Below are 19,275 nucleotides of genomic sequence, written 5' to 3'. Positions count from 1 at the left end.
GCAGTGGGGGCTATATTCTGGGTGATAGACAGTAAGGGAGAGCATTGGACTGGGGTCCTGTGTAGGAAAACGTGCTTTTGATCTTCACCTTTTAGTGGGAGGAGTTACTTTCCCAAGCTCATCAATAACAAGGCTGGACCAAAGCCTGTTTCTTGGTGCCCAAGCCCTCAGTTTGGCCTTGATTGGCACTGCCTCTCAGGATTGTTAGGACCCAGAGTCTCAGGATCCAAGTCACAGACTAGAAAACGTTGCCTTCCTTTGCAGACAGTGTATATTAGGGGAGGAGGGAGTGAGACCTTTTTCTAACTGTGTGACTTTCGCAGGTAAATTCCCCTCTCTGTGCCTTAGTTTCTGTATCCATAAAATGGCTGTATAATAACACAACCTCCTTCACAACGATGTTGTAAGAATTAAATGCATTAAACTTTTGTAAAGTGCTCACACCTGGCACATACTATATGCTCAATAAATGTTAGGTATTTATATTCCCTGATTGAAAAAATGCTCAAGGAAATTGTTGTCGGTAGAGCTGAGACCTACCAGGACATGGTTTCCACCTATGTGTCAAGCTTGATCAGGATAAACTGGATCTTCCTTGGGCCCTCTCCTGGTCCTTCTGTTACTCCCACACACCAGCTGGGGGACTCCCATCAAATTGGATTGAAATTCCATGGATATTGATAGAATAGCTAATGCATATACTTAGCCACGGAGCTTGAAAAGTGGATGAGCCCATCCCCTGTCCCCCTTTGTGCGAGTGTGAAAACTGAGCCGAGAGAGAGCAATGACAGGCTAAGATCGTGCAGTATGAGATATATAACTTTGGTTGTATGCATATAGGGCAACTAGGCAGGGGTCAGTCCCCAAACCTGTGAGCTTGGTCCAGCTCTTGGAAGCAACTTCATGTGGTAGGGAGGAGACAGATCTTGGGGTCAGAAGACTGGATCCTATTCCTGATGGCTCCGGATGCCCTTTGCCACCCACAGGGTCACTGCTTCCTGGACTGCTGTTTGCCTATCCGTGAAATAATCTCACAAGACCCCTGCAGAGGGAGCCAGTAAGCAAGAGGTGGCTTGGACTCTGGGTCCAAGGCGGGGGCATGAGTGTGGCTAGGCACTACCCTCTTGGAGCATGTTTCTATGGATATAAAGGGCAGTCTAGGGCTCTTTCCCAGGAATTGTGGTGAGATTCACATATGCCCGAGGAGAAGGGCATTAACAACAAGCAGGTGTTTTAGAGACCATGTGGGCCTTCCTCCCACCATAACTCCACTCGAATCCTACCCATCCCCACCCCCTCAATGACCTCATCCAACAAATATTTACTGAGAGCCCACCCACCAAGAACCAGATATTGTAATGGGCTTCAACTGCCCTAGCTATTTTAATACACATACTTAATTTACCAAAGAATATAAGGATGTTAGAAGATTGATTTCTTGTATGCTGTTGTGGTTTCATGTTTTTTTCCTTCTCTACACATTATATATGACTGTTGTAAGATTTACCATCATATTCACCAGTACCTTTGGTGTCCTTCATCAGTTCTCGAATATTCCCAACCATTATCTCTTCAGTTATTCTTCTGCCGCATTCTCACTGTTCTCCCTCCAGAAGGCTGATTGAACAGATGTCCATTAGACACCCTCACTTTGTCCTCTATATCTTGAAACTTCTCTTTCATATTTTCTTGGATCCATCTTGCAGTTCACATATAACTCTTCTCCTAGGTCTAATCGCTCTCAGAGCATAGAAAAGGAGGAATGATTCCCCAGGCTAACATAACCTTGGTACTAAAATCCAACAAAGGCAGTATGAAAAAGGAAAATCATAGGCCCATCTTACTCGTGAACTAGATGCAAAAATCCTAAACAAAATGTCAGCAATCAAAATCTAATAATGCATAAAATGACCAAGTAGGGTCTATTCCAGAAATGCAAGGTTGTTTTCACATTAGAAGAACCAAGTGTAGCAATTTACCATATTAACTGAATTAAAAGAAAAAGTCACTTGAGACTTTCAGTAGATGCAGGGAAAAGGAATTCAATAAAATTAAAATTTGATGCATAATTGAAAGAAAAAGAAATGCCCTTAACCTGTTATAAAATACCTGTAAGAACCTATGGCAAATCATGCTTAGTGTTAAAAATATTGAGCTACTTAAGATAAGGAAAAAAGCAAGGGTGTCCACTCTTATCATTTCTATTCAGCATTGTAATGGAGCTTCCTAGTCAGTGCAGTGAGGTGGGAAAAATGAACAAATAATGTTTGGAAAGGAAGGTGTCCAGTGTGGCTCGTAGCTTGTGCTCCTGGGGGAATGTTTTTACCGTTTACCAAGATGAGAAAGACCAAGAGAGGACCCAGTTGGGAACATATAAGAGAAGGCCATTCAGCTGCCCTGGAAGACCATGGGGCAGGGAGCCAGGATACTTCTGCTCCACTCCCAGCTCTTCTACTAGCCCTGCATGGGCCGCTTTCCTCTTGGACCTGAGTTCTTCCATCTGTAAAATGGGTGGGTGTGGACAGATGGATTCATGGTGGGCTGCAGGGGCCAGATTTGGTGGGAAAACAGAGAAGAACAGGTGAACAGGAGCTGGCCCCATTCTCCAGGAGGGCAGGTTTCTGTATACAGACTATATAGTAGAGGGAAGCACCCATTTGGGGATGGGTCAGGAGTCTGACTGGGCCATCTTGACTGTGTGCCTTGCAGAGGGATCATCCCCCCTCTCCTTTGCCAAGGGGTTATCATTGTTGCTATTTTGGGTGCTGTCAAGCCTGTGCTGCAGCTGTAAGACATTGACCCTCAACAACATGCCCTTTTGATGTTTTAGACCTACAACAGCCAGAACGAGAGCAACGAAGACTATGAGATCCCCCCAATAACGCCTCCCAGCCTCCCCGAGCCATCCCTCCTTCACCTGGGGGACCACGAAGCCGGCTACCACTCACTGTGCCACGGCCTCACGCCCAACGGGCTGCTTCCTGCTTACTCCTACCAGGCCATGGACCTCCCAGCCATCATGGTGTCCAACATGCTGGCCCAGGACAGCCACCTGCTATCGGGCCAGCTGCCCACGGTGAGTCCCTTTTACCTGCCATGGTTCCTGCTGGTCACAGCAGGAAAGAGAGTTGAGGGGGAGCAGAATGCCAGTGCCTTGATGAGGACCCTCTGCTCATGGACAGAGTCTGGGCTCAGTTGGTTACTTGCATGGGGGGTCTGCAGAATATTGGGGGTGGGCATGGAGGGAAATTTATGTCCTCACACTACTTATTTCTGAAGCTGAGTTTATAGTACCTCGGTATTATTTGTTTTATTATTATTTTTAATAGTATAGTCTCATCTTTATTTTTATTTTTTAAAGACTTTATTGAGGGGGACTTCCCTGGCGGTCCAATTGTTAGGACTCTGTGCTTCCGCTGCAGGGGCCCTGGGTTCGATTCATGGTCAGGGAACTCAGAATCCCACAAGCCTCTTGGTGTGGCCAAAAAAAAAAAAAAAGTCTTTATTATTGAAATATAATTCACCTACTATACAATTTACCTATTTGAAGTATATGGTTTGGTAGCTTTTAGAATATTCACAGAGTTGTGTGACCATCAGCACAATCTATTTTAGTACCTTTTCATCACCCCCAAAAGAAACCTTATACCCTTTAACCATCATCCCCAAATGCCCCCATCATCTAGCCCTAGGCAACCACTGATCTACTATATAGTTGCCTATTATGCACATTTCATATAAATAGAATCAGATTGTTTTTAAAATATCGTATTGCTTAAGCTAGCAGGAAAGAGGGTGATTACTGACTTAGAGTTTTGAGGATGTGTGGAAATTTGGCAGGCAGACCAGGGAAGGAAAGGACCTTCCAGGCTGAGGGAACAGCATGTACAAAAGCAAGAGGCAGGAGGCTCATGTAGTGCTTAGAAGTGGCATGGAGGTCATTCTTTTTATTGGGCTGGAGAGAAAGGACATGGAGCTATATAGGGAGAGAGGAGTGAAAACTAGCAGGGCCTGATCATAAAGATCCTGAATACCATACTGAGGAAATGTATGATTTTTCAGCATGGATGGTTGCTTTGAACAATCAAGACCTACAGAAAATCAGTAGAGAATTTTTTGTACAATGGGAAAATCTCCTTAAGGGAATTCTAGTACTTCTCCTGAATGACTGTGATGTGTGTTTAGTTTTGCTTTTTCCTTCACAGCTAGTCACAACCCTTAAGTTCATTCCTAAGTGACAGTAATCAAACTCAAATAAGCTGATGCAAAAAAAAGACTGAAATATCCGGGGGTGGACAAAGGGTTTCAGGCATAGCTGGATCCAGGAACTCCAGCAGTATCATTAGTGTCATCTGCACAGCAGGCGTGAAGGCTTCCAGCAGCCAACATCTTCCCTGATGTCTCTGGCAGGTGACAGTTTGGGTCTTCCAGGGAGGACCATGACAGCACGGCTGGACCCGCCACTGTGTCCAGGAGGAAGCGGTCCTTGATTTTGTCACAAACACACCTATGGAGGGGAGGAGGGGCCACTAAATTGATTTCCTATCAGAATCACATGATGTTGGATGGATCATGTTCATCTCTGCAGAGGCTGCTCAGAGGTCATGGCCAAATTTGTGGCCCAATTCTAGCAGATGCCTGGGACCTTCAGGTGTACAGTTTATCATCTAACAATCTTAACTGTATTTTATTTATTTATTGTTTACTCTTGTTACCACCAAATCTCCTTGCTTAAAAAAAAAAAACCTGGTATACTGTACGTATACTTTTGAGAGCCACGTCACTTTTGTTTTTTCGAAGCTAGTGAGATGTAAAAGGAGAGAAAGAGAGAGGGAGGGAAGGAGGAAGCCAACTCAAGCCCCACATTTTATACTGTTCAGGGTCTGACTAAAGTGCTCAATGGAAATTGATGCTCCATTTGTTGAGGAACGAGCCCATCAATAATGCAGGTTCTCCGCTTCCCCTTCTCTCTCTCTGAGACCTGCGGATTCCACAGCCATGTGGTTTTAATTCCACTTTGTTACAACGCTTTTACCTTAGCTGCTTGCCCAGCTAATTTCCTAACAAAAACCTCACAATTCCAGACCGTCCTGGTTCAGGATTTATGGTAACAGAGGCAAGGGCGGGGCCCTGCAGAAGTCTCTGGTGTGTACCCTGGGGAGGGCCATGGATAAGGGGTGTGTCTGGCTGCAGTTCTGGGCCACAGTGTCACTGGTCTGGGATGCTGGTGGTCAGTGGAGACAGTGTGGGCTAGTGGTAAATGCGTGGGCTCCGGCATCCCAGGACCCGTGTTAATCCTGGTCCCACATCCTGAGCTTCAGTCCTCTTTTCTTGCAGTGACGTGTATCTGAGATAATGTATGTAAAGTCTTAACAAATGTCTGGCAGAGAGTAAACAATCAGGGAATATTTGCTATTGTTATTATTAGTCATAAAAATGAATTCCCACTGTAACCAAATTGCAGTGTTTTCCCATAAGTCTCATTTACCTAAAGGAACAGACTGCAGATACTCACAGGTACCTTGGTAGGGCCACCTGGTTATAATAGCTCTGATAATTACAAAGGATATTATCTGTTTATCAGAGATGACCCCCCATCCTTCCTCCTAGAAAATGCTTTTGTTGGGCTCAGTCCAAATAGGTACTTTGTAGCCATTTTCCAGATTTCTTTAAAAACTAGTGCATGTTTAAGATGCTTCACAAATTCAGATAGCTTTAATTCTTCCATTAGTGAGAGTTTTCAAGGGTTCACTGGGTTTTATATTCCCTCGTTATGAAATGAAAGATAAGCCAAACTATTTTACCCAGGGGAAGGCTGCCGGACCAAGTAGGAAACCAAATAAGAACATGTCCATCCATTGGGACTGTATGGCAAAGAGGGACAAAGCACCCTTGAAGACAATTGTTTTAAATTTGTCTGAGCTGAAGCTTGAAGGTGTGTGTCTGTGTGTATGGATGTGCATGCTATGTGGGTGATACTGGAATTTGTGTCAGCACCCTGCAGATGTTAAGCATTGTGCAGGAGGCTTTACAAACATTTTCCCACATAATGCTCCCAAGTTCCGAGTGAGGCAGGAGCGACTGCAGTGAGGAAATGGAGGCTCAGAGCAGGTAGGTGACCATATTAGTTTCCTGTGGCTGCTCTAACAATTGTCACAAACTCGGTGGCTTAAAAACAATGGAAATTTATTCTCTCACAGCTCTGGAAGATGGAGGTCCAAAATCTGTATCATTGGACCAAGATCAAGGTGTCAGGAGGAGTGACCTTCTTCCAGGGACTCTGGGAAAGAATCCATCCCATACTTCTCCTAGCCTCTTGTGATAGCCAGCTGTCCTTGGCTTATGGCTGCATCACTCCAATCTCTGCCTGTCATCACATCGCCTTCTCTTCTGTCAGTGAAATCTCCCTCTGCCTTTCTTATAAGGATGGTTAAGTACTTAGGGCATTTAGGAATAATCTAGGATCATCTCCCCATCCCAAGAGCCTTAACTTAATCACATCTGCAAAGACTCTTTTTTCCAAATACAGTACTATTTACAGGTTCCAGGGACTAGAATCTGATGTCTTGAAGAGGCCATTTTTGGACTTAACCACAGTGATCAGCCTTGACTGAGAGCCAGCTAGGTACCAGGCATTGTTCTGAACTCTGGACCTAAAAAAAGCCCTTGAGGAACTCCTGGTGCAGGTGGAGAGACAGATGAAGAGCTCATTTTCAAAAATGCAGTAAATGCTCTGATAGAATCAGTGCATGTTGCTCTGTCCACCTAGAAGAGGCAGCTGGCTCAGATGTGGGGTTATTGCTTCCTAAAGGAAGTGATGACCTGACACTAGCAGTTTATGTATTTTATGAATGAATGAGTATAACATAGTTATTAAGTCACAAAACCAGAATTTACTCGCAGCTGTCTACCATGCACCTCTCAGTTTTAGCAGGTGCCCAAGGGATGGAGCAGCTTGGTGGAGGGTCACCAGTGGCACAGAGGATACCCCAAGGACCAGGATGCCTCAGGTGCTCTCTGCACAGGCTGAGATGTCAAGGATGTGGTCCTTGGAGCAGTGGATGAGGCCAAGGTGTTTGACAGCCATCTCATTAACGCCAAGCCCTCTTGGCTTTGATGCCAGAGGCCACCAACTCCTTTTGGTCCCCTGCCCGGCCCGCGTGGTCTCCCAGCGTGCATGGGAGTCATCTCTTCTGCTTTAAAGGTATGGCTGCCGGCGGGAGTCCTATACAAGGAACAGCGGGCTCCTTTTACAAAATTAAATATGCTTAAGGCTTCTCCCTCGACTTCAGCATCTTAACTGATTAAACATTCATTTCCAAGACAAAAAGAGTCAATTTAGTATGAAAGATATATTTTGCCAGTTTAATTTAAAGCACCGCACCTCCATCTGACCCCTATTTTCATAACTCAATAATTTTATCCTGTGTTGATTGTCTCATTTTGAGAGAGATATTGTATGTATAAATCAGTTTCTAAAATACCCAAAGAAACTAGAAGAGTGGAATTTATTATGCAGCCTCTGTTAAGTCTGAAATAATTTACTTTGGAGTCGTCCTTGGGAAATGCTCGAGCTTACAGTCCTGGCTTACCCAGAAGAGGAATTATCCTGGGAAGGGACAAAGCTTGATGCCCCCAGATAAGTTCCTGGGGAACCTGCACCTTTTTCAAGACTAGAGAAACTCCTGGGAGAGCCTTGGGCCCGTGGAGACGGGGCTCGATGGGAAGTGAGTTCTGGCAGAATCAGCCATGGGTTCTGGTGATTTGGGAAATGTGGGGTCTCCCTAAGATGAGCCCTGTGGGTCACTAAAATTCTGTGGTCCAGTCTTGGGCTTCAGTTAGCAGAGGGGTGGCACACAGCCGTCGTTCGAACATTCTCCTCCGGCATCGACTCTTGTTTACTGCTTTCTCTGGGAATTTGGATAAGTCACTTCTCTCCCAGCTTCAGTTTTCCCATCTATAGAATGGGGATTGGGATTCTGTCTCTGGTGAACTCACAAATAGGGAAATGGGGATAATTGCTTTGCCAGCTATGACACTCTGGATAAGCATATGGGTTTGGGGTTGGAGAGACCCTGCTCCCACCACAACACATGCCACTGGCCCGGGGGGCTCAAAACTTATCAACTTGGATTAAAATCCTGAGTGCTAGACTGGTCGTTTTAGACCCTTTGTGTTCTAGGTCTCTGTCCCAAATTGTCTCGCCAAGGCTGGACCTTCTCCCTGCACAGAGAGGGCTGGGGGCCATATCAAGTGAAGGGTCTTTCCTGGCTAGGATCCTAGGATGGGCTTTTGGGGAGAGGGCTGGGCAGTTTCTTAGTTGCACTTCACCCCCTTGCCTTGGAGGTGGTTCCCATGAGAGAGCCTGCAGCCCTGGCTTAAGGTCTGGAGCCTGGGGGCGAGGCTCAGAGCTTAAGGGCAGGGCCTGTGTATTGACCGGGGAAGGTCCTTAATATTCACCACCCACCCCCCACCTCCTTCCCCTTCTCTTTCTGTTCTCACTCTTCCCCTCCAATCTCCTCTCTCTCTCCTCCTCCCTTCCCTGACTTATTCCTTCTCCACCCAGGAGACTTGGTCTCCCTCTATTTGATTCTCACAAATTGAGATGCAGGGGATCCTCTCTGGAGTCTAAGAAAAAAGGGACCAAAGACCCCCAACCTCTGGTCGTCTGGTCTTCTGAGCCACAGGACCAGTAGAGACACCTCCCCCTGCCCCCCCCCCGCCGCCTAGTCCAACCTATTCATTCATTTTACTGCCCTTAATGCATGATTTGTTTTTCGTTGTTGTTGTCATTGTTTTACAATTGTATCAGTTAGTTTTTGCTGTGTAACAAACTACCCCAACATTTAGTGGCTTAAAGCAAACAAACCTTTTACTATTTCTTGTGCTTCTGTGGGTCAGCAAGGTAGTTCTTTGGATCTGGACTGGCTTGGCTGACTTCTGAGGTCAGCTTGCAGCTTGGCTGGAGCTGCATGGCCTAGGATGGCCCTGTTCACATCTCAGCAGTTGGCTGGGGTCAATGGGGATGACGTGGTCACAGGTCTTTCCTCACATGGTGGCCTGGGCTTGTTCACATGGTGATGGCTACAGGGCTCCCAAGAGCATCAAGAAAGAGGCTCCAATGTGCAACCACTTCAAACCTCAGCTTGCATCATATTTGCTGATGTCCAGAAATAGACCGCACCTCTTGAAGGGAGAACTGGCAGAGTCACATTGCAGAAGGGCATGAATGCAGGGGAGGGCAGGAATTTGTGATCATATTTTGTGTGTGTGTGTGTGTGTGTGTTTTCTTGATGTATAGTATTACCCAGTATTTAGGAGCGTGGGCTCTGGGGTTAGGCCAACCTAAGTTCAAAACACATTTCCAGGGGCTTCCCTGGTGGCGCAGTGGTTGAGAGTCCACCTGCCGATGCAGGGGACACGGGTTCGTGCCCTGGTGTGGGAAGATCCCACATGCCGCAGAGCGTCTGGGCCCGTGAGCCATGGCCGCTGAGCCTGCGCGTCCGGAGCCTGTGCTCTGCAACGGGAGAGGCCACAACGGTGAGAGGCCCGCGTACCGCAAAAACAAACAAACAAACAAAAACGCAGTTCCACCATTTGTTACCTTCCACCCTGTGACCCAGAACAAGGGGTTAATCGCCCCGGCACCTCAGGTTTTTTCATATGTAAAATGGAGGTAGTGTTACTTGCCTTATTGGAGCTTATGGGGATTCAATGATCAGATGTAGGCAAGTACCCAGTTGCCTGGCACACAGTGGGCATTCAATAAATGTAAGCTACTCGATTTACTAATTTATTCATTTTACTGATGAGGTTTGGATACCTATGTTTGTCCAACGTGACCTGCCTGGGGTCGGCTTTGCTGGAGCCGTTGTTGGGCTGAGTCGCCAACGTGGGGCTGGTCCAAGAGGTGGGTGTCGGGGAGGGCAGGTCAGAGGCGGGGGGTGGACAGGGGACGGGCATATTCATTAAACTAGGGCCTTGGTCAAGGCTCAGCGCTTGAGAGCAACAGCGAAGTGACAGTTCCACTGCTTGCCAAGAAAGTGAGGGCCCCGAACCCAACTCCTCTTGGCTGCGTGACCAGGGGAAGGATCCATCTTAGTTAAAAGTAAGGTGTCTGGGGGCCTCCCTGGTGGCGCAGTGGTTGAGAGTCCGCCTGCCGATGCAGGGGATACGGGTTCGTGCCCCGGTCTGGGAGGATCCCATATGCCGCGGAGCGGCTGGGCCCGTGAGCCATGGCCGCTGGGCCTGTGCGTCCGGAGCCTGTGCTCCGCAACGGGAGAGGCCACAACAGTGAGAGGCCCGCGTACAGCAAAAAAAAAAAAAAAAAAAAAAAAAAAAAAAAAAAAAAAGTAAGGTGTCTGCAAGGGCTTCTACAGCCTGAACTTTTCCTGGTTGCCATGTTTTCGGCTAATTTCCCTCTGGGGGTGGGAGTGGGGTACTTATCTCCCAAATGGGCCTCTGAGGATCCTACACGGGGGCGGGGGGACCCGGTGTCCAGAGGTTTCTTTATATTCCGCAGAGTCCATAAGAAACTCCTTCCCCCTGTTTTTTAGAGGCAATAAGCAAAAGAAATGTCTTTTTACATTTCATAAAACTCGGAAAAATGGCTTTAAACAGCTTTTGCTCCCCTGCTATAATTATTTATTTTCAAACACTCCTGCAGGGGACTGCTCCGTTTTCTTATCCTGTACTCCTTTTTCTCATAAATGAACCATCACTTCAATAAATCATTATGAAAACAGAGACTAACACCGGCTCTGAAAGGTTGAAAGATTTATGTAACACATTTATGTTTCCCATTTTCTCATTCTGGTACTCGGCTGCAAAAGCTAAGCTAATAAAAGCTGCTATTAATATTTCTTGTTGCCTAGCAACCCCAGAGCGGGAGTAATAGCTTCAGCTAGAAAAATAGATGACCGATAAGGAAAAATTCAATTCTTTTATTATCTCAGGGGGAAATGGCCTTTTACTGGAACCATTATGATGTACGAGTATGAAGTTGAACACAAAAGATGTTTTTGTGTGTTTGTTTTTCTATTTTTAATGAACATTATTTTACCTCCACTGACTCTTTCAGGGCACTTTTGTTTCCTTTTGCACCCCACCACCACCCCCATCCCTCATGCTTAATTTAGTAGCTATAGTAGTTAAGAACCTGTCAGCGTATTTTAGTTTAAAAATGGTTTTTGCAAAGGTTTATAACGCAGCCATAAAAATTCAGTCCCTGTTAAAACTCAGGCCAGTGATAAGCCAACGCACGGGCTAGTTCTCTACGAACAGGCTCACGTTCGTTGAGAGATAAGACTCATGGTTTTCTCGAAGAGGAAGGTCGGGAAAGAACAAAACGTATTCTTTTCCATGTCCCAGTTTTCTTTGGAACCCAGGGAAGCTGTCTCTTTTGAGAAGGGTTTGCTATAAAGTTTGAGGGGTGTTCAAAGCAGGAAAAGATAGGGCTATTTATTGAGCACCTGCTGTGTACAGATGTGGTGCCGTTGCCTCTTCCCAATAACCCTGTAGAGTAGGTACCATTTTTATCCCCATTTTTCAGATGCAGAAACTGAGGCTTAGAGAAGCCAAGGAATCAGCCCAAGGTAGCATGACCCCATGATGTTTCACCCCTTGGTGCTTTAGCGTGGCGTTTCACAATTCTTGGACCTACCAGCATTGGGGGCAGGATCATTTTCTGTTGTGGGGGCAGTTCTGTGCGCTGGAGGATGTCTAGCGGCATCCCTGGCCTCTACCCATCATCCCTGGCCTCTAGGAGCACCCCCCAGTCAAAATCACCCCTGTTGGAGAACCACTGCATGCTGTTCCCTCTGCTTGGAAGCCCCTTCCCCCTTGTCAACCTGGTGGACTCCTGCTCCTGTGTTAGGACCCAATTCAGAAGTCATCTCTTGGAGGCTCTCTGGATCCTTTGGGCTGGGTGTAGGGACTTGCCTCCATCACAAAACTTGAGGATGTGGCAAAAAACTCAGGAATCAAGATAAGTCATTTTTTTATGCAGTGTTTTTATAAACCAAAATTACCACCAAAAAATATGATGAACTGTGTATCAAAAATTTAAATAAAGGTGAGATCAGTCTGAATTCATGGAAATATGTGGTTGGTCATTTAGATGCCCGTCTGTACCACCAGCCCGGCACAGCCTGAAGGCTGGGTCTGTGCTTTATGCTTTTCTCTGGCACCAGCATCTAACAAAGGCCTGGCTTGCAGATAACCCTCAGTCTCTGTTTATCGACGGAATGAATGGGAGAAGGGAGATTATTGTCCAGGGTCACACAGTGAGAAAAAGGGCAGATATGGAACTTGAATCCAGGTCTCTGGCTCCAAGCCCAGTGCTCTCTGCACCCTTCAGGCTGTATATGGGGTGAATCGAGCTTGCCTGCAGGGTGGTGTCTAAGTCACAGGGGATTCAAAGATGCCCTGGGGTGCTCACAGCCTGGGGGAGGGGGAAGGGTAATAGCAGCCATGATTTCAGCTTGGTGTCCACTTGGCTCTCCCTGTGGCTGTCTTATTCACCCACAACCCCTGTGCCAGACAAGAGCTGGCAGCTCACTGATGTGGAGCATCTCCCAGATCAGAACCATGATGGCTAGCCCCCTGGAGCACCACTCACACTCCCTGTGGTCACGGATTCCTTATCTTGGCCTTTGGAAGGCAAGGACCACTCCTTGTTTGACCCCTATATCCTCTCAGTGAACTTTTTCTAAATAAATGGATGAATTATCTGTAATCTGCTACCATTTATGTAGCATTTATTATATGCTTGACACCCACTTAAGCCCTTTATATTTGTTATCTCATTTAATCCTTCATCCTGATGAAGGATATTATTGTTGCCATTTTGCAGATGAGAAAACAGAGGCACAGAGAGTTAAATCACTTGGCTACACCACCACTAAGTGGTGGCGCCCAGATTTGAACCCAGATGGGCTGACTCCCCAGCCTGTGCACTCATTAGCCAACCTGTACAGCCTTCATGTGAATTTTTGAATGAGCAAGGGGGTGAATGAGCCAAGATAGAGAACCCCTTTAACCGACTCTGAGTCAAGCCATTCACGTTCATAAGTAACTGCAGCATGAAGTGTGAGGTGCTAGCTTGGAGTGAGAAGCAGGGGAGTGCTGACAAGCTCAGAGGAGAGTAGTAGCAGGGAGGACCTCCTGGAGGTGGTGACCTTGGGGCTGGGCCTTAGGGGCCAGAGAACAGCAGCAGAAGCCTGAGGGGAGGAAACTTCACACCTGCCTGGATGTCCTTATTCAGACCCAATTGCCACCTCTTCTGCTGAGATTCACCAAACAGTTGTGATGTTTTACGATCACTTAGGTGCCCTCTGCTGTCCGTCCTCCCCACCCCCTGCCAGGCTCCTAATCGGAGCTGTGACCTTCTGGCCACGAAGGGTGCAAGGGCCAGGCATTTAACTTCCATTCTGGGCCAGATGCCCAGCTCAGCAGAGTACCTCTCCCTCTGAGACCTGCTCCCGAGTCACAAGGGAGAATTCACGGAAAATCTCAGCAACATTCGTCAGCTGCAGCTTCGATATTACCCAGTATAATGGCTCATTCCTCCGAGTGCATATTCAGTACCACGTTTGGGAAAATGAGCTTTTAATGTACCATCGGCATTGCTGAGAAACCATCTCTGGCTCCGCAGAATGTCTGGAGCACATAAAACTTGAGATCTATTGGAGTCATTTTCCCCTGGCTCTGCTGGATAATAAAAAGTCAGTCCCATGCCCTCTTTCTCTCATCTTGTGGCTTTGTCCATTTAGAACTCGGGGTCTTTATAAAACTCATCAAAATATTAAGGCTCCAGAAGAGAGCATCGATATACTCCTGAAGTCGAGACACCAAGAGCATTTCGAGAGGAAGGGCATCCTGGGAGAGGTTTCAGCACACCGGCTGGCTTGGGCTGTGGCCCCAGCTGTGATGGTGGCAGCCCGGGTCCAAGTGGTAGCACTTAACCGGCAGTATGGAGTCTTGAGGTTCCTCTTCTGCCCTGGTGGGTGACCTTGGGTGTAACTCCCTCTCTCTGAGCCTCAGGTGAGATGGAGCTGATGCTATTTACCCCACAGGGTGGCTGTGAGAACCAGATGTGTGGATGGATAGTCCTGGTGCTTAGCTTCGTGTGTGAGATGTAGCAGGTGTCTGATACGGGTTTGTTGAATGACTGAGTGAAGAAATGAATGAAAAATAAACGCTGCCTGTGTAAACACTTCACAAACTGTAGAGTGCTGCCTACACTATTGTTGGTAAGTAAGCCAGATGGGGACCCTATAGTCTATCCCATCTTACGGCCCACCTTATCTCATCTAACCCTCCCATCGACTTTGGAGGGAGATGGAATTATCCCCATTTAACAGATGTGTACCTGAGACTCAGAGAGCAAGTGGCTTGTCCAGAGACAGCCAGGAAGTGGTGAAGGCAGGACGGGAACCTCGTTCCCTTGGCCCCAAGTGTCTTGTGCCCTCAACATTGCAGCTCAGAGCCTAGTGGTTGGGGGACATTTGGGTGGGAGCTCCAAGGTCAGATGTGTGATCAGCTGTGTGACCTCAGCCACCTGCTCACCCTCTCTGTGCTGCAGTTTCCTCATGGGATATTTGCAAGGAGTAAATGAGATATTCCAGGTGGTGTCCAGATCCGTGCCAGAGGGAGGTCTGCCTGGTTCCACAGGGAGCTCTTAAGCATGAATTAGACTCCTGTGTGTGGTGTCAGTCATTGGTCACAGGCCAGGATGGGTGAGGCATGTGCGTAAGTTCCTAGGCAGGAAGGCTCCCATTGGCCAAGGGCAATTCTTAGAGAAGGAGGCAGCCATGAACCTTTCACAGTCAACACTCCCAGGAATTGTTCTCGTTGGGGCTCCGGCAGTATCAACATCTAAAACTGGATCCTAAGGCCAGCAAGATCAGCATCACCTGGGAAGTTGTTAAGAGATGCAGATTCTCAGGCCCCTTCCTGGCCCCTCAACCTGTGTTTAACCAGCCCTCCAGGGGATTCTGATCCTGCTCAGAACCACTGGATCGCCATCCTCCTCAGCTGAGTCCTGAGTTCTCCGTTGTTTTAGGACACACAGAACTGTCACTTGTGTTTCTGTCTGCCTTGAGAATGTCATCACACCTGTGACAGTTGCAAACCTTTTTCCCCAGAGAATGCAGAGGATCCACACCTCTGCCTATGGCTCCTGACTCGTCCCAGCCCCCCATGCCTCCTTTTGGCTAGGCCTTAAAGCAGAAACCCTGGTGTGAGGACTGTCCGCAGCCTGGGATCAGAAGGACTTCAGGCCACATCTCCTTAGATTGTGAGGCTTTCATTGTGCACCAAGGGCCTATCAGAATTAGAAACAGCATGTACTAGGGGAAAAGAAAGGGAACCCGGGCAGGGGGGATCACCAGGACCTCTGTGTGACCGGGAGGCAGGGTTCTGCTAGCTGTGTCTGGGGGACTGTGCGGCGTGCCAGCTGAGGGCAATTGGAGCAGCCTGTTCTCGGAAATCATGAGCGGACAGAGTATGGGTTGTCGGACCAAAAGACTCAAGCGACATCTGCAGCCCTGGCAGCAGCTGGACCTGATGAATTAGGCTTCAGCTGAAGGTACAGGGCGACAGCAAAGCATGGGTCGCCTGCCCGAGATCGTGGGCCCAAAGGCTCAGCCTGAGGCGGTCACACCCCCATCCCACAGGACTCCTTTTCTCGCTTGGGAACCCCAGACATCAGACCCCTATGCCTTTGCACATAAGATTCCTCCTCCCCGCCCCCTTTCACCTGCCTTGTGTACGTGATGTGTTCTTACTTGCTGTGCCCCTGCTAGGAGAAGCGGGTTAACTCCAGCCAGCAAATTGGCTGTGCCCTTCTCTGCATGTCCCCACCATTGCGACCTTGGTCACAGTAAACTGGAACTGTATCTTCTCATAGCCCCCAGTGTGGTAGGGACCAGGTCCTGTGCCCCAGCACATAGCGGAAGCCTGCCACCCACGCAGGTATCCACAGCGCAAGCGACCAAAGGCCAGCCAATGACACTAGAAACAAAACTGTCCTCTGGGAATAGGAGCTTAGCCTCTGCTACGGCCCCTTACCCTGGACACTCACACTGTGTCTCTGTGCCTGCTGAAAAGGGGTTAGTACTTTGCAAAAATTAGTATCACTGGCTTTGGACTTCCAGAGACCTGGATTTAAATCTGAGTCTCTCCAGCTGCTTGCTATGTTGAGCAAGTTACCCACCCCCTCTGATCATTAGCTTTCTTATGCATAAAATGGATATGTTAATAACCCTTACCTTATGGGGTTGTTTTGAAAATTAAATGCTATAATGCTTATAAAATGCTCAGCATGGTAGCCATAACAATGCTATTATTTGTCTCTCAGCACTTCGTGTATGAGCTGTTTTTCTTCCCTGCCAACCCACATGGAGGACTCTGTATCCTTTCTAGTTTCCCCCAAGATATCTACCTGCCCAAGTATTGGTAGACAAAGTTGCTTCCCTGGGGGTCTTCTGGGGGTACCCATGATGTTGACACATGTCTGTGCTCCCGAGTCCCCTCTTGGCCACACTGACACTGTGATGACCTCTCTGTCTCATCCCTGCCCCCATGGCGTGTTCGGCGTCAGGATCCTCTTGGTTCGGTCTCACACCATAATCCCCTCAAGTTCAGCATCTGTCCCCAGACCTACAGATGTAGACGTACCTCTGAGCTCAGCTGAATGAAGGCTCCTCCGTGAATAGGACCTGCCTCCCTTAGAAGTTAGTTTAGGGCCCCTTTGGTTTAAACTGAGCATCCTTGGGTCCACCCTCCACCCTGAGCAAGGTATTGGTATATTTCTCAATACAAGTCAAAAGAAGTACAGTTTTCTCCCAAACAGGGATTCTGGTTGCATTAGTTCGACTCCACCGAGAAGCAGTGCTAGACAGGATTAGACATGGAAGAGGTCTGTTGAAGAGGGAGAAAGAGAAGGCGGGACGTGGGGGGAATTCCAGACTGCGATGCAGGTCTTATGTCTATGGAAGGAAGGAAGGAAGGAAGGGAGGGAGGGAGGGCGGGAGGAAGAGGGATTGGGCAGGAAAAGTCTTGCGTGGCAGCATAGTTTAAAGAAAGGTTTGGCCAGGCCCAGGAGGGGATCCTTGAACCAACATCCCCACTGGAGGAGCTGCATGTCTCACCAGATGGCCCTGCCGCAGTACCCCCGTGTGCTCAGTCACTGGCTTGGGGTGGCCCGTGGAAAGCGTGGCCTTGGCGAGAGCACATTCATGGAGCCAGAAGAGCAGCAGCTGGGTTCTCAACAGCAGGAGGGCTGAGTGGTGCGTTTCCGTGGCCACCACGGTCCACTCCTTGTTCCACACAGATCTGCTTCTCCATGCAGGCGAGGGAGCGGTATCTCCACGGCTCCTTGGACCCCTGTTCCTGAAGGAAATGTAGTGGAACTAGTCACAGCCTTCCTTGCTGCCTCTGCTCTTGGAAATGTGATCAGTACTCATCCTCCAGTGCCGTCCTTGGTTAAATTCCCCTCTCCCTCGGCTATCAGCCCCGCTGATCTGGTGGCTTACATGTCTTACCTGCTCCCGAGAGGTCTGGTTCCTCACACATACACTTCTCAGGTCCGGGGTGCTGCACCTGTCCATGTACAGTCGCAGTGGGGAAGTGGGGGGTGAGAGGCACCGAGTGGGTCACCTGGGATACATGTGTATTCCTCCCTGCACCCACAGGGCAGACTTCCCTTCTCCTGCCAGGCAGGGCCAATTCCTCCTGCCACGATGGTGAGTTCTCCTCTCTCCGCCTCGTCCCTAGACATAAGTCCAAAGGGCTCCGGCAGCAGCCGGATCTGTTGTGTCCCCCTCTGGGGACCAGGTTCTCCAACTGGGCAGAGCCCAGAATTGCCGGACCAGGAAGCATAAGATCCCCTAGTGGGTCATTGGGAGTGATGAAGAGTAGGACCACTCCTGCTTCCACCCCTTGGTTCCTGGACCCACGTATTCTGCACAGAACCACGTGGAGGTCTCCAGTTTAATGCAAGTACCACGTCCTGAAGGTCAGCACCCCATCCTTTCAGAGTGTTATCTCCAAGCTAGTGCTTCATCTGCTCCTGTAGAAGGCCATTCCTGCATTCTAGAGGCCAGATCCTGGCGTGATATGTGATATGACTCATAGATCCCATGGTGACAGGCCCATCCCCATGCCTCTGTCTTTGTGAAGTGGGCCCCCTGGTGGGATGCTATGCCATGTGTGATTCCAAGCCTGTGGACCAGGCTTTCTGTCAGCCCCCAGAGAGCTGGCTGAGGCACTGCAGATAGGAGAGTCAGACTGTGCCCAAAATACCTGTCCCTGAGAGGATGAATTGGCTCTTTCAAGATGGAAGAGGCCCAATGTAATCAACTTACCATCCAGGACTGGTTGACCTTTTCAAGGACTAGTGCCGCGCTGGGGGCTCAGCACCGGTCTCTGTGGCTGACAGGGTGGACAGTCAGAGGCAGCAACAGCTACACTGGCCTTGGTCCATGGGAGTTCATGTCATCGGGTCCATGTATAGCCTCATCTCTGCACCTGGGCTACTCCACCCATGTGCCCAGTGCCGGTTCTGCGGTGGCTGGTGATGAAGGCTGGTTAATGCATCGGGGTGAGCCATCTTGTCTACGTGATCACTCAGTGCCTCTCCCGTGGTGAATGCCTTCTGGTTGGCAAAAATGTGGTTCACAAATCACACTTTGTGCCCGCTCCCATAACTCCATCCATATGCCTCCACCCCAGACAACTGGCCCCCAAGCTCACAGCTCTTTGCCATCCAGGCCTCTGACCAGCCAGCCGGGCCATTGGCTCCTGCTGTGACTCTGTATACAGTTGATTCTCATTATTGGCAGATTTCTGTGTTTGCCAACTCATCTACTTGCCCAAATTTATTTAGAACCCCACAATCAATGCTCATGGTGCTTTCACAGTCATTTGTAATCCAAATCTCACATTCCCTGCTGAGGTCACGGGGGTGATGTTCTGCCTTGTTTCAGCTTTCATGCTGTAAACAGGTCTCCTTTTCAAGGTCTATTTAGTGCCACATTTTTCACATTTTCTTGCCTTTTGTGGCTGATTTCACTGTTTAAAGTGGCCCCAATTGTATTGCCGAAGTGCTGCCTAGCGTCCCTAAGCTCAGGAAGGCTGTGATTTATTTACAGAGAAAATGGGTGTGTTCAGACACGAGTGACAGTGCCTGGAATTCAGTAGTAATGAGTCAACAGTACATACCAAATGAGGTGTTTTTAAACAGAAACACACATAAAACAAGGTCGTGTACTG

The 19,275-nt window shown here is 48.4% G+C and overlaps 1 protein-coding gene across 4 annotated transcripts in view; it reads left to right on the top strand.

Annotated features, from left to right (window-relative positions):
• TOX2 (TOX high mobility group box family member 2) overlaps positions 1 to 19,275 on the top strand; it is a 139,613-nt gene that overhangs the window by 89,348 nt on the left and 30,990 nt on the right. For all 4 annotated transcript variants that reach the window (XM_082644558.1, XM_082644556.1, XM_082644557.1 and 1 more), the window contains exon 3: positions 2,831 to 3,076. In XM_082644558.1, coding sequence (XP_082500684.1) covers positions 2,831 to 3,076 — 246 coding nt within the window. The remainder of the gene's footprint in view (positions 1 to 2,830; positions 3,077 to 19,275) is intronic.

This window comes from Mesoplodon mirus (assembly GCF_964341445.2).
Source record: "Mesoplodon mirus genome assembly, chromosome: 15".
NCBI lineage: Eukaryota > Metazoa > Chordata > Mammalia > Artiodactyla > Ziphiidae > Mesoplodon > Mesoplodon mirus.
This window is presented reverse-complemented; position numbering and strand designations above follow the sequence as displayed.